The sequence below is a fragment of the Dermacentor andersoni genome, chromosome 1, assembly GCF_023375885.2.
Source record: "Dermacentor andersoni chromosome 1, qqDerAnde1_hic_scaffold, whole genome shotgun sequence".
Lineage (NCBI taxonomy): Eukaryota > Metazoa > Arthropoda > Arachnida > Ixodida > Ixodidae > Dermacentor > Dermacentor andersoni.
Genome location: NC_092814.1, coordinates 53,871,088 through 53,885,559, shown reverse-complemented (window position 1 = coordinate 53,885,559; position 14,472 = coordinate 53,871,088). Strand labels below are relative to the sequence as shown.

General features: G+C 41.8%; 1 protein-coding gene across 4 annotated transcripts in view; it reads left to right on the top strand.

The window, feature by feature from the left end:
• CtBP (C-terminal binding protein) overlaps positions 1-6,893 on the top strand; it is a 73,478-nt gene extending 66,585 nt beyond the window's left edge. For all 4 annotated transcript variants that reach the window (XM_072289922.1, XM_055061494.2, XM_050193418.2 and 1 more), the window contains one exon: positions 4,739-6,893. In XM_072289922.1, the coding sequence (XP_072146023.1) occupies positions 4,739-5,076 (338 nt within the window). In that variant the 3' untranslated portion in view covers positions 5,077-6,893. The remainder of the gene's footprint in view (positions 1-4,738) is intronic.
• The last annotated feature ends 7,579 nt before the right edge of the window (positions 6,894-14,472 follow it).

The following is a 14,472-nucleotide window of genomic DNA, read 5'->3' as shown; positions in this document are numbered from 1 at the left end:
ACTGTGGTTGAATTGACAGCTTCAGCAGATGCTTTAGTGGATTTTGTATTTTCTTTATTGGCACCTAGTATGTTCAGCGGCCATGCCAGGCTCCAGTAAGCCAAGTGATGCCGCTCCGCTGCCTTACCTGCCAAAAGTTTACTAGTTGCTGTAATTTGGACTGCTGTCTAAGATCTGGATCACCAGAAACATAGTACTGCTGCCACCACATATTGAAACATTAACTGAGTCTATCAGCCTTGCATTAAGACGAAAGTGACTTCGAAGCTAAGGATTCTGGTAAAAACCTCACCCTATATTCAAGGTATTCAGCTTATTGTACACTGTGCCAACTGCCCTTGCTTTCAGACGAAATCAGCTTTTTGCCTGTGCCAAAAGGTCAATGGTTTTTTACCACTGCAGTAGCCGCAAAGTGAAATTGATAGAATGTGGCCCTATGGCTTAATTCTATGGTTTGTTTCCATCTCCATGGCTTTCAGTAGTGTTGGCTAACACAAGGTTACCTTTTCCTTTTGAAGTTTTTTGAAGAATAAATTCTTATCCACTTCAGGTCACAGCACTTTTTGGTCACATCAGGCTCTTATGCCACAAAACCTGTCTTTATCGCCATAACTTTACAGTTGAGTAAACAAGAATTCCTCGGTTCTTCTCTTGGCTTCATGCAATTGTCACAAGAGATTCGGCTGCTCTGAACATTCTTGCTCATTCTCAGTATGAAGTTTAAAAGCCTAGATTTTACATCTCTTGGAAATGGAAACCTTTATCAAAGCTGCCACCAGACCATGATCACCTCAAGCTATCTGAACATTTCACTGCAATTTGTAAGGACATCTATGACAACTTGGCTTTCACATTTGTGCAGACCTTGTCACCATCTTCTCTGTGAATGTATGATTCTAACAGAATGTAATAAAATTGACCTGGTTAATGCAAAACTAACGAAAAAAAGCTATATTTTAGGAATTGCTGAAATTTAGCATTGACACTCAACAGCATATGTACTTTCAGAGATGAAGTATTGCGCCAACGTGCACCAAAACATTAATTTCGGAGGAAGTTACCAAATTTAGTAAAATCTGCATGTTCAGTGGCAACTGTAAGCCATAGTCATGGATTGGAAAGCATTCAGCCCTGGAAACCCAAATCTAAGCAATCTGTTTCAGCGTTAGCGTCTTTGGAGCATAGGTGTGTTTGCTGCTGAATTGTAACTTGGATGCAGGAGAATAACCGCTTTGTGGTATACAATGCATTACGAATGTTTTATATAGGAACTGGTGCTCGTCTTATGGGGGCAGTCGGGAAGAAAAGCCACACTCTCAGCTGAATAAGTTGTGCAGTCTGATTAGCGTGTAGCTCATCAGTTTTATTATACATTTTAACACTTGCTTGTGCGTCCCATTGATAAATCTGCGTCCAATAATAGTAAATGAACACTGATGTGTAGCATTCCAAATCTATTTCGTGCGTACACTATGCCTGGTTACTTGGATAATGTAGTGTGGCACATTGCAGCACCCTGACAAATGACCAGCTTGCTGTCATGGAAATCGAACACAAATCTCCCACATTTGGATTCCCGTTACTACTGCATGACCGCAACACACAAGATTGGACTTCTTCCACCAGAGAACACAAGCTACGGATGTAAATTATGGTTTTGGCCAATTGGCAACCGTAAAAGTACGGCGAAAGCGCGAATGACTGAAATTGTGTTTGCAGTAACTATGTTCGCAAAAAAAAAAAAAAATGCACATCGAGTTCAAAAATTTTAATACACCATTGTTTGGTTTCCAAACTATCGGTCCTCATTTTACATTGGCATCATGGGACCTGTGGCGGAGCCGGAAATAAGACCAAAACTTGGAGCAAAATATTGGTCAGCGATGCAGTCTCATGTTTTCAAATATATCAGTTACTTGCAAGTGATCTGAAATACTGGCAAACATGCACTGACCAGGGAAGTAACATAACACTTATTCTACGGAATGCTGCTATCCCAACTCAATAGAGAGTTTTAGAATAGGGGCCCCAATATTTTGGGGCCCCAAAGAGCTTTGCGGGTGTTAACGTTGGGGCACGCAGGAGTGAAGAGTTTTAGAATAGGGCTTTGCGTTTGCAGGTAGCGTCTTGCGCTGACAGCGCCACTACGGCGTCCAAGAAAAACGATTAAAAATAATTAAATAAAATATCCCATCTTAAGATATGAATAGTAATTTTGACTTGCGTGTATTCGCGTTTAATTACAATTTAGAGGTTATTCTTCAAGCAGCAAACAATTATTTGTGCTTAGTTTGGAGCAACAAAACCAACTTTACGGGCCTTCACCAGCCAAGCTTAGCCGTGTTAGGCCTACGAGCCATAAAATCCACACTCGAATACGGAATCAGCGGCATCTAATGAATCAATCTTCATAACATACGCTAGTTGAGAGAAAGCGATAACTGCAGTCACTTCTCCTAGCTTGCGAACTTCACGCATTACCGCGAATCGAACCCAGTTTTGTGCTAGGTTAGAGCCGTCGCTTCGATGGGTGCCGCCATGTTTGTTGACGCAAAGCTTTTGGGAACGCTATTTGAGCTCCCGCTAAATCGGTGAAATAGCGTTCCCAACGCAAAACCCAAACGCAGTTTGCATCTCGCGCATGCGCAGTGGCTTCGACGCTATTTCTTTGGGGCCCCAAAACGTTTGGGGCCCCTATTCTAAAACTCTCTAATGTTGCCAGAAATTAAAAATTTAAGAGGGTAGTGCAAATGGCATGCACTGTATGTTCACGGGTGTTGTTTATGGTGGTCACCGAGTATTTCTTGTTCATTGTGCATGCGTACTTCTAATGAGCTAACTTCATAAACTATTGTTCAGATGCTGACAATAAAGTTGTTTTTTTTTACTCAAAAGTGTCAGAAATTTAAAAAATACGTATGCTATGAACATGACAACGCTTCGGCGTGCCAAAGGTGTCTATGGAAGCCTCTTCAAATTAGGGCACTAAGTGAGAAGCCACATTTTCTTCTTCACGTGTCAGCAGCTTTCAGCTCATATTTTTGGTCCTTGCATAACACGAAGTAGTGCAAGACCACAACCCTGATTTGCATGTACATACTATGTACAATGTACTAGAGGACAATGTTTACATCTGAGACCACTGAAATAACTGGCGTGTCCAAGCGTTGTCATGTGAATTTTTTTTTTTTTTTTTTTTTTCAATTTTGTTTACCCCCTCTGGGAAAAAGGAACATACAAGACCTATAGATTGAAATGCATGTTTACTAGAGCAAAAAACTGACACTGACAAAACAACAAATATGCATTTCAATAGAAATGAACTAGCCCAGCTTTTTACCTATAGGTTGCTTTATATGATAGGTTGCCTTATATGCTCTTATTGATCATTTCTCGATGCCTGATCAACATGCAGCGAGCACTGTTCACGTAAAGCCCTCGTTTATTTTTTTTTCTTGGCCGCATTTAGTTGGCCGCATTCGAGGTGTAACATAATAGGTTTCAGAAATACTTAGGGTTACCTTTGTAGCTTCATGCTACAGTCTGTTGGATGACACTCTTTGCTTGTCGTGAACTTTCCTCCACTTTGCAGGCTACCGCAGAACTGATTTTCCATAACCTAATAGTGTCTTGCAAAGACAAATAAAGATCTGCCTGTATTTCACTCATCTTGAGCTTTGCAAAGCTGCTCCAAAATGCATATCTACTGCTGCAAATTTCATGCCCCAAAGTGCCTAATGTGTTGCTCTCACAGCTGCTCCAAAACTCCCTTGGCCACTTCCATCTGTGTAGTTGCTTTAGTGCACAGTGCAAATATGTTGATTGTGTATTGGCTTACAGGGACTCATAGCCTCCCAGAGCATGTCGCGAAATTTCGATGGGAATTATATCGTGGTTTTTATAGTGATAGAATCGAACATGCTGTTGATGGTTTAAATAAGAATTTTAATCTTAAATTGGCGCGGAAAGTGTTGAAAAATGTTGATACTCTAGGTACCAACATGGCAGGCCCAAAATACTGCATGCAAGTTCAGCACTAAGTGCACGATACATAGTGTTGAAAATCTTATTCCTTATATTCTATAAGTGCCTGGACTTCTTTCTATGCATATTACATTCTGAGAAAATTCACGCTTACAACATGGCCTTTGTGCGCAAAAGTGGAACAGCAGAACCGTGGCATCCCTTGTTGCATGTTACACTAGTTCTAGCTCTTGTCACGTATGCGAGCTAAAATTCTTTCTTCCGTTCACTCGGGTTTTAGCGAGACTGTGTACTTCGAAGGGCAAAAGTGTGTGCATGGCTACGGCAACGTAGTGAGCTGCACATTGAATGTTAGATTCGCTTTTGAAAACTTCGCTTGGTTAAAAACAGCTTAGCTTGATTTGCATTTGACCATAGTTGTTGGACAATAAACTATGCATGCTCATATTCGTTACTGCTGAAATTCAAGAATTCCGGAAGCATGAACATCAGCTTGATAAACAAGATTAATTTCTTTGGCTAGGGCTGCACATGTCGTCTTGGTCTTATAAGTTATTTTATAAGCCCGTATGAGCGCAGTTTGTGAAGACATCTGTGAGGCATGAAGTGTGTTTGTGCCAGTGTTAGAAAAGCTTAGCTGCTTGTTCATGGCCATTCAGTGTGTATTTTGGGCACTGCATTATTGTAATAAAGACCATTTAGTGTTACCACATGGTGTAGTATGGCCATGCAGACCTTTGTTGCCTGCGTGCAGGACCCCTCAAGGAGGCACCCAATCTGATCTGCACTCCACATGCGGCCTGGTACAGTGACGCCAGCTGTACTGAGTTACGTGAGATGGCCGCCTCCGAGATTCGTCGAGCGATAGTGGGGCGTATCCCGGACTCTCTGCGCAACTGCGTCAACAAGGAGTACTTCACGGGCTATGGGGATGGCATCAATGGCGGTGCCTACAACTACAACCCAATGGGTGTGCCACACTCGACGACAGCCCTGGAGCCCCTGGCACCCGGCGTTCCCCACTCGACTTCGCACCTGCAGGACTCGGCCAACCACCTGGCCCCCAAGCCTGAGAGCTCGGAGGTGCACTGACATATCATTCCAGGGGCCCCTCCTCCTCCTTCATTCCTCCTGTCTCGCCGTCTCCTGTGTTGTGTGCTTCCGTTTGACTCCCCCTCTCTCTAGCTAGGCTCTTTTAGTTGGCTGCTTTAGGCTTCCCCCTTCTGCTCGTTCATGTGTGCATTAACATTTGATGGGTGGCAGTCCCAAATAAAACTTCGCACCTTTTAACGTCCTGCTGTGTCTCGGTTCCTTCTGTGCCGCCATAGCAGGCGCCGCTCGGCGTCCTCTCCCCGCTGGGTAGCTGCTTGCGCCTCTTCAGGGTAGCCTTCCTCTTGGGCTGGTTCTTGTGCAGGTCTCATGGTGCCTGGGGAAGCTTCCCCATTGGTGCAGAGGGAGGAGAATCAATAGTATACTGTAGGACCACACGTGGCGTTTTGCTTGGCTCTTGCTCTCCCCCCTCTCTACACCCCCTTCTCCTTTTTTTTTATTTTTGTGCTGCATTTCATTCTCTTAGTTGCTGTAGTCATCCAAGTGGATAAGTGCTCTGTCCCAGGAATGTGTGTGACATCTTCCTGGCTCGCCCTGTGGTTTGGGGTTGGCACGGTCCATAGTTGCTTTTTGTGTTAATTCCAATTGGGTTTGTCAAATTGCCAAAACTTCTGTGCATTTCATTATACAAGTTTGCTTGTGTGAGTGTAGCTGCATTAAATTAAAGGTGCATCCTCATTACCCGTTCCACTAGTGGGTTAATCAAAATTGCACTTTTATTGGCTGCTCTCATCAACAGTTGTGTGGTTAGTGGTTTTTTTTTTTTTTTTTTTTCCTCTCTCTCTCGTTTTTTTTTTAACTCTTAGTACCGAGGTTGCCTGGGCATTTACTGAATGTCCTGCACCGTCAGAGGTGGCACTGGAAAACAAAACCTTGCTAGTTGGAAAAGTGCAATTGTGTTATGTTAAAAAAAGGAAATATGTGCATGTCATTCCTGCCAGACACAGGACAAGGCTGGAAAACCTCATGCTCATTACTTGGGCCATATGCAAGCAGCTTGTGCTAAGGCGTTTCTTGCACTTTGAGATATTGTTTAAGGGAGGGCAATCTGCTTTTAACAAGTGCCTGCTCCAAGGTGGTGGTGGACAAGCTTTCTGTCACCTTGAAGCTGAAGTTGCTTTCAGATGGGTGATACCCAGTGATAGTTCCATCACCTCATGGCATTCCCTCAGAGCTGTGTTTCAGATACTTATGTAAGGGTAAGCATGCCAGCATGCCCACGTGTTGGCTCTCGGTAGTCGTTGCTCCCTTGTCGAGGGTAACGTAGCTTTGTGTACAGTGGAATTATGCCATTTCCTCAATAAAATGAGTATTGTTAATGCATTCTGAAATTGGGTCACTCTTCATGTGGTTTTTTTCAGCCTTGGCCTGTCTGTATGGCATAGAAAATCCTGGCTTTATCGAATTTGCTTTTGAATGCGGAATTGTGAAATTTGCATGGTAACACACCACTGATGTACATACAATACTCCTCACAAAAAAAAAAAGCATAGTTCTTGTGTCTGGGCAAAATTGGGGTTTGCCTTGATTAGAACACTGAATGAATGGAAGTGCATTTTACCCCAAGACCTTGAACATTATATACATTATTTTGTGGTGCTGCTTGTCTTTTTTTGTGTGTGCGCGCGTGCATGTGTTGTAATCAACAGTTGCAAATATATCACCTCAAGAAAGAAAAAGCCTTGTTTGCTTTCCACTATCCTCATGTTGCCTCCCTTCAGGCAGTGAACAATTTTTTTTTTTTCTTTGGATTTGATGACCACCTGGCTCCAAGTGAAATAAACGGTTGGAAAGCAACAGCTTGTGACCTCTCCCAGCTCCATTGCATCCCACTGCATGCAGAAGTAAAAGATCTTTGAATGGAACAGCCTCAACTGGAGCACTGGATCCCTTGTATGTACTCTTACATAAAATTTTCATGACGTTCTAAAATAAAGTGGTTGCAAAACATACAAATTTGGGCTGAACAAAAAAACTTAATTAAAAGTCTGAAAATTTTGTTGGACTGTAAGCTTCAAGTTTTCATGCAGACACCTGCACTGACAACGTAAGCTTGCAATAGTAACTGCTCAAGGCGTTACTGCAGCACCTTTCAAAGCTGTCATGAACACAAGCCTTGTATTCTTGCTTGGGGTATCTTGTAATTTATGTAAGTGTCCACTTAGTGGCCATGTCAATTTTTGACTGCTGCTGAAGTGTCGATTAGCTGGGCTGGGGAACCAGCAAGAAAAAAGGCTCTCGCAACCAGTTTCCTTCACTCTGGTTCAGCTCCCACCTATCGGTGGCAGCTGAAATACACGGTCCACTAGGTGGACGCTTGCAGAATACCTCCCCTTGACTGATGTTGCCAAGGGTGAGTGTGTTGACAGTTTGGTGAAGCATCATTCTCAATGTGACTCCTCACTCTGCATTGCTGAGTCTTCCAGCATGCTTGGATTGTTAAAGATGAACATGACAATAATTTGCTTTAACTGGCCTGAATGTTGCGAGGTGCTGAAAAACATGACTGCACGACAGCACTCGACTACCCTGTACAGAATTTGAAGCGTGAAAGCAGCGTTTTTAAATCCAGGAGTCAAAGGAAAGACGACTGAATGAGTAAATTAACTTCCGACACCACTGTACCTAGTGGTTGTGGGGTTGTCCTCTGCAACATAACTCGCAATTTGTAGCTAATGAGAGTTATTCTAGGGTTTCAGCCTAAAAGCAATGTTAGTAGTACTATAAAGACCACTCTGATATGGCAAATTTTTTATGTAAGAAACGCTGAACATTATTGATGGTTTTTTAAGTTGCAAATTAAGGTTCCACCAAGCTTGCACAGGCGTCGATGGAATGTGCTACTCTGTTCAGCCGTACTGGTAGTCTTGGATGAGGCAACTCCTGCTTGTTAAGCGTGATGTATATGATTCTGTGGACGTACCTTTTCCAGTGTCAGTGATGCTCGAACAAGCAGGGCTAACAGTAAAGAAATAATGAGGTCTTCAAGGTGCCTCTGCAGGCTTAGAACAGGACATTCCACAAGAGGCTCAAGAAGCATTGCCATTTACACGTGATGCTGGTGACAATGTCCTGAATACTTAGTGCTTTTGTGTTTGCAGCAGCATGAGGTTATTGAAGGATTTTGGAGGAAGCTAGGTCAAAAGCCAGCTTTTGCAACATGGTAAAGCACGGCCAAACAACCAATAATTCCATTAGGGCGCATAAAACTACTACATAATGTGCAAATTCTGTCTACATGTATGTTAAGTGTTTAATCTGTTTCATTCTTTTGTGTCATGAATGTTTGGGTGCTCCAGAAATAAATTTGAGTTTTGTGAATAACAGCTGTTAAGATGAATAGATTTTCATGGTTCCTTCACGTTCATAACAGGAGTCTGCTCTATTTGTTTTACTAAATGCTTGCATGGTCACAAAGAGCAGTGCTAGTGGCGATGTAGTGTAGTGGTGTTCAACTAAAATATAGTGCGATGTTCTATTGCATACAATGCTTCTCACTGGGAGAAATTGCAATGCCAAGAGAATAAAAGATGCATATTGTTCTAATGTGCAGACAGTCTTGCTAACATTTTGGCAGGGGTTTTGAAGTAGTTTGTTGCTTGTTAAACTTTTCAGGTTTTCAGGTTAAAAGTACATCCATTAGGAGATGATTGGCAATTTTAATGCAATTAGCAATCCGTCTTATGAAGGGTGTATAATTTTACGTCCTATATGAAAATTGTTATGAAAAGTAGCACCTACCCTGTGACCTTAGCGGGCGTGAAGTTCATTGAATAGCAGCACATACTCAGTGTTGCATACCCACTCACCCAAGTTGGCCGGGCGGTTGGTTTTGCACCTGGTTCCCTCGGCACAACAGCCTGATGCTCTACCCAGTTGCCCAAGTTGGCGGGAAAGAGGTTAGGTGTGGACATGCATACATAGAGCAAACTGGGTGAAGTTCCCAAAGAATGTTAATCACATTTAAACACTGGGAAAAGTGTGCCACACATAATTTCAATATGTTCAGTATAAATGAGAAAGGTTGCACATTTCTGCACACTACTCGCCTTTGGTCTGCATGCAGAATGAATTCTTCCTTAGTAGCATGATTGAGGGCACTTAGTTGAATGCTTTTTCAAATATTGCACACTTTATTTGCAGGCTGGAAAAATTAAAAACTGCAGCTTTCATCATAAAAGAAGTTATATGGATATTTCTCAATAGGCTTATAACTTCTACATCGTAAAATTTGGCCCGAGTTAGCTGAAACACCCTGTATACTATCATTAATTCGTGAAGAAGTCTCAAAACTTACCGTGAGGTCTGCTTTAACTGCAGTGTACTAGATATAGCTTTAATGTGCTGTCATTGCCAGTGGAGATCCGTTCCATGCTGCCAGTGTGAAATATGGCGCCATCTGGTAAGCAAAGTTTGAAACTTTTGCTGCTTTCGTTGGCATCTTTGGCCTTAACAGCACCAAAACAAACAACCAATCTCAATGATAATGACAAGACAGAGCCAGTACTTCGTCCTCGGTGTGAGACGAGAGAGACTAAGCGATGGCTCATTTTAGTATTTATTTTTTACTGTTGCAGCAGAGAGCAAATTCAGATTGAAGCAGGCATACTGCTAGCGTGCATGTTCTGCAATCAAACTGTCCGTGGCGGTAGTCTCTGCATGGACTTCTTGGCGACAAGCAGCAGCGACTGATCACCTTCAGCGACTGCAAAACCTGTCGCCATCGCACGAAAATCTTCTGCATACAGTTGCACTTTTATTCAGGAGTGTGAATTTCATACAACAGTGTAAGTGTAGCAGCAAATTCATGTTATGATTATTACACGAAGGAGTTTATAAATATTATGTGATAATTTCACATAGGGTTAAAATCAAGTTTTATTAGATTAGCTGCCTGTGATGCAGTTTTTTCCTCTCTGGGTTGCTGATGCAAAACCTCAGAGGACCCAGTTAAGGACAGAAGTCGTTTATTAACAGTGGTACACGACATTTAATGCACACAAGAAACGAGAAGTAGCTATCAGACACTTAGGACGGTTAACAGCACGGTATGTATCAAAAAGACATTAGACAGTTTTACTTTAGCGTACGCTTTAATATAGCGGGTTGTTACTGCGCATGCACAGAACGCTAAATGGCCCATAGCGTGTAGTGTACGCACACTATTTCTCAGACTTAGTGTCTTTGCATAGTTTGCGGAAAACATGGCGGCGGTCCCGGCTGCCTGCTTAATTGAATTTGGCATTGCTTTTGTAAAATTCACTTCGTTCGTAGCAAATGACTGTGTAAACAGCTTTCACTTAGTCTCGGGTCGCTTCGACGACAGAGTATTATGAATAACCTTGTAGAGTTGTCAAGATCGCTGCAGTTGGGAGATAGTCCCAATGACGGCATGTGGCCTCTGAGATCTGAAGATATCGCAGGGCAACTATAACTGCAACAAACGTCCACTGCTTAGCGTACGCTATACTATAAATCTCTATTAACAGAGCGCTAGAATACCAAATGGCATGGAAAAAAAAGCACTTGGGAGCATGTGGCTTAGTATTATCAAGAATAGTTGATCGCTGATTGATAGGTGCAGGTGAGTCGATGGTGGAAGCGGCAACGATCTCGCCAAACCAGTGATGAGGCAAAGCAGCCGGTGGATGATGACTAGAGCACTGTTGTGTCCAGCCGGCTGAGCAGATGCAGGTGCTGCAGCTGAATCCTTGAGGAAGTTGCGAAAGACAAGAATGTCCTGGCCAGGCAGCTGTACATAATCACGGTTTTACTTATTTTTTCATTTGATTTCTTTATTTTTGCCAAAATATTCACTACACATACAGAAAAATATTGTTGGGCCCCATAGTCACGCAGCTAATGACAGGATCCATTTAACAAATTTAACTTTTCATTTTCATATGGCCCACACAAATTTTATAAAAATAGGGAAAAAAATACACAAGTGATTAGTTTTAGAATTATCTAGAGTAGAATTCCAAGTTAGGAGCTCATTAAATTAGAGTAATCTCTTTCCATAAACATTTGTACAAGCACGTAGGTTAAAGTGATTATTAGAGTAGGCTCTCATATTCCGTGTAGGTAATGTAAATATGCTTAATGAAAATGGTTCGTCTTTAGCTAACACTTGATCAATGACTTTGGTGACCTTATATATGTGTACACTGTTCAGTGGCAATATCCTAAGTGATTTAAAGAGGTGCACTGTGATTTGTTGACCTGTAGTATGTTGCAACTCATTTTGGACGTTTTTGTATTCGGCTAAGCAGTTTTAGATAGCTAGGATATGTGCCTCCTCAGGATTCACTACAATAGAATAGGTGTGTGTGAACAAAAGTATGATAGTGTGAGCACAAAATATATGTGGGGAAGAATTCACATTCCCTTAACAAAATATGGCACGAATATGCCACTTTATTGCAGATATTATCAATGTGGGCACCCCAATTCATATTAGATTCAAAAGTGTGTGGGATGCTTAAAGGATTTTACTTTATCCAAATAGGCATTATCCGGACTCGTAATTTCTCATCATGTGCTATTTTTAGCGTGCAGCATTCTTTCTGAACTACAGTGTTTTGAGTGCATCTATTTATCTAGCCTCTTACGTCGTGGTCGTTTCTTCAAGTGTGTTTCTATCAGAATAGGCATAGGGGGCATGACATGCATACATACATAACATGAATGATATGTCATGACATATATGGTATGAATGACATGATTCCGTCGTTTCTTTTAACTATATATGTCGGGGATATGAATGACAGGCATGCATGACCTCACAAGTGCATAGAAACATGAACAACATGCATGCGTATCTCATGTCGCAACATCAATAACATCACATGCTTGTCACAGCATAAATGGTATGAATGACATGATGCCTCATGGTTTTTTTCTTTGCCTCTATATATATCGGGATATGAATGACATGCATGCTTGACTTGACATGGATGGCATGACATAAATGTAATGACATGGCTGGCATGCATGTCATGACATCAAGACTTCACATGGTTGTCGTGGCACGTATGTCATGATATAACTGGTATGAATGTTGTGATGCTGTTGTGGTTGTTTCTTTAACTTGGTATATATATATCTGGATATGAGTGATATGTGCATCGGCATTCATGTGGTGACATTTGCCATTTCATGTACACGTCTCGTCACACATATCCTAATACATAATTTGTTAAAAAATAAGCCTGTCATAAATGACAATTATGTCATGACAAGACATTCATGGATTGAATGACATCAGATGTATTTCTTTAGATATGTTCTAGACATGCATGCATGGCATGAATGTCCTGACATGCATGACGAAAATGCCATAAATTCATTACATGCTTGCACAACATGACATTATTGCCATGACAAGAACTTGACTCAGTGGACCAAGTTGTCTACTAACTTGGACCGATAGCCACTTGCTCGTATTCATGACGCTGTGATGGTCATCGCATCGCCAATCCATCATTGTAATCCTAGCTCTCTCCTCTGATTCTCACATGCTGCTTGCGCTCGAGCCAGTTGGAACACATAAGAAGATCCCAGCATCTCAGCAGCAGAACAGCGGTTGGTGGTTGCATCTGTTCAAACAGCGATTGGAAAGAGAGTTTCCCATGAGCGTTGCTTTCCGAATGCTGAACAGCAGTGAGCCACCTCCCTGTTCATCGCGAAGCTCGTATCGGACTTTTGCGACCCTTCTTGTTGTTACCAGGCCACCTAATCAAACACTGAGGCCTGCTGTTTCCTGGTGCACATAGTTTGACAATGATGCATCGAATTGCACTATGGCAGCGTCATCGCACCTCGGCAAAGATGAGCTGCACACCACACCACTCGTCCGAATGGCTATAACAAGACACTGGCTTCAGGTTGTGCTCCAGTTTTCACCATCAAGTCACCCGTATGTGTGCAACTAGTGATGCCACATGCTGCCATCCGTGAGAGTTTAGTTTCTGTGTTTCCTACCCATCTTGCACCTCCATGTCACTCGCTCACATGAATTTGATCGTTTGTATAAATCATGCAACAATCGTCGTCGTCATCTTGCTGCTGTCATACACACGCACTCTCGCATTAATTTTAGTTCACTGTATATCACGCATACAAATACTTGATTTACACAAATGCATTGGCCAACCTGGTAGCACATTGCAGAACCCCAAACAATGCTGCATAACCAGTTGCCTGCAAAATACTTCGCATAACGTCGATTCCCACTGTGTGTGGGATCTGCATAATTTTTTTCTTAGAATGAAATATTGCTTATATTGTTTTTGTCTTTATTAACGGTGAGCTGATTACTGTTAAACCATCTTTGAACATTAATCAACTCCTAGTTTATAGCAGGCTCTAGTTCATCTAGTGTGTTGCGTTGGAAAAATTAATTCTGTATCATCATCGTACATCAGAGCTTAAGAATATTTAAGGATAGATGAGAAATCATTGAAATATAAGCTTAATAGGCCCTACAACAGAGCCCTGTGGTATTCCTGTTTGCATTGTTTGGGCTGATGAAGTTAAATCTTTATTACAACACATTGCCATCTGTTAGACAGGTAACTTGTAATTATCTCTAATGATTTGCCTCTGAACCCATACCTGTGAAGTTTGCACGCAAGAATGTCATGAGAGACCATGTCAACAGCTTTTTTGATGCCTTAAAATACTGCAACGGTGATTTGATTATTGTAGAGAGCGGTATTAACCTCTGGCTGAGAACGAAAACTGCGGCAGAAATTGATCTGCCAGTTCTGGAACCATGCTGGTGGGCAGCGCTGATATGCTTGATCTGGATAAACGGAAATCGCTTAAATGGAACTGCCACCTAAACGGAAGGCCATTCTCATGGTTGGTGGGTTTTGTATTCATATTACCCTTCAGCTTTGCTTGAGTAAATGGAACTCCTGATTAATGGAATTAATTTCCCTGGTCCCTTGAGGTTCCATTTAAGGAGTCTACTCTATTTGTGGATTATTTTTTCAAAAAGTTTGTTTATTGCACTGAAAATGAATATTTGTTTGTAGCTTGATGGTATAGAATGATCTCTATCCTTATGAACTGGCACTACCCTAATTGTTTTAATCACACCAGGGTATAGCCCCGAGTCTAGGGAGTGATTATACAAATTCTGGAGGTATATCCCTAGAATATCTGCGTTATCCTTAATAATCGTAATTGTGATTGCATCCAGACCAACTGCTTTGTTTACTTGAAAGCACTAGACTATTGGTAAAATTTCTAACCGCCCTGTTAAATGAAAAACGCAGGTATTTAATATAGACTTTACTGTAGAGACAAGGTCTGTAACATCAGTGAACTGAGTGGTAAATTGTGAGCCTACTTTTATGAAATAATCATTGA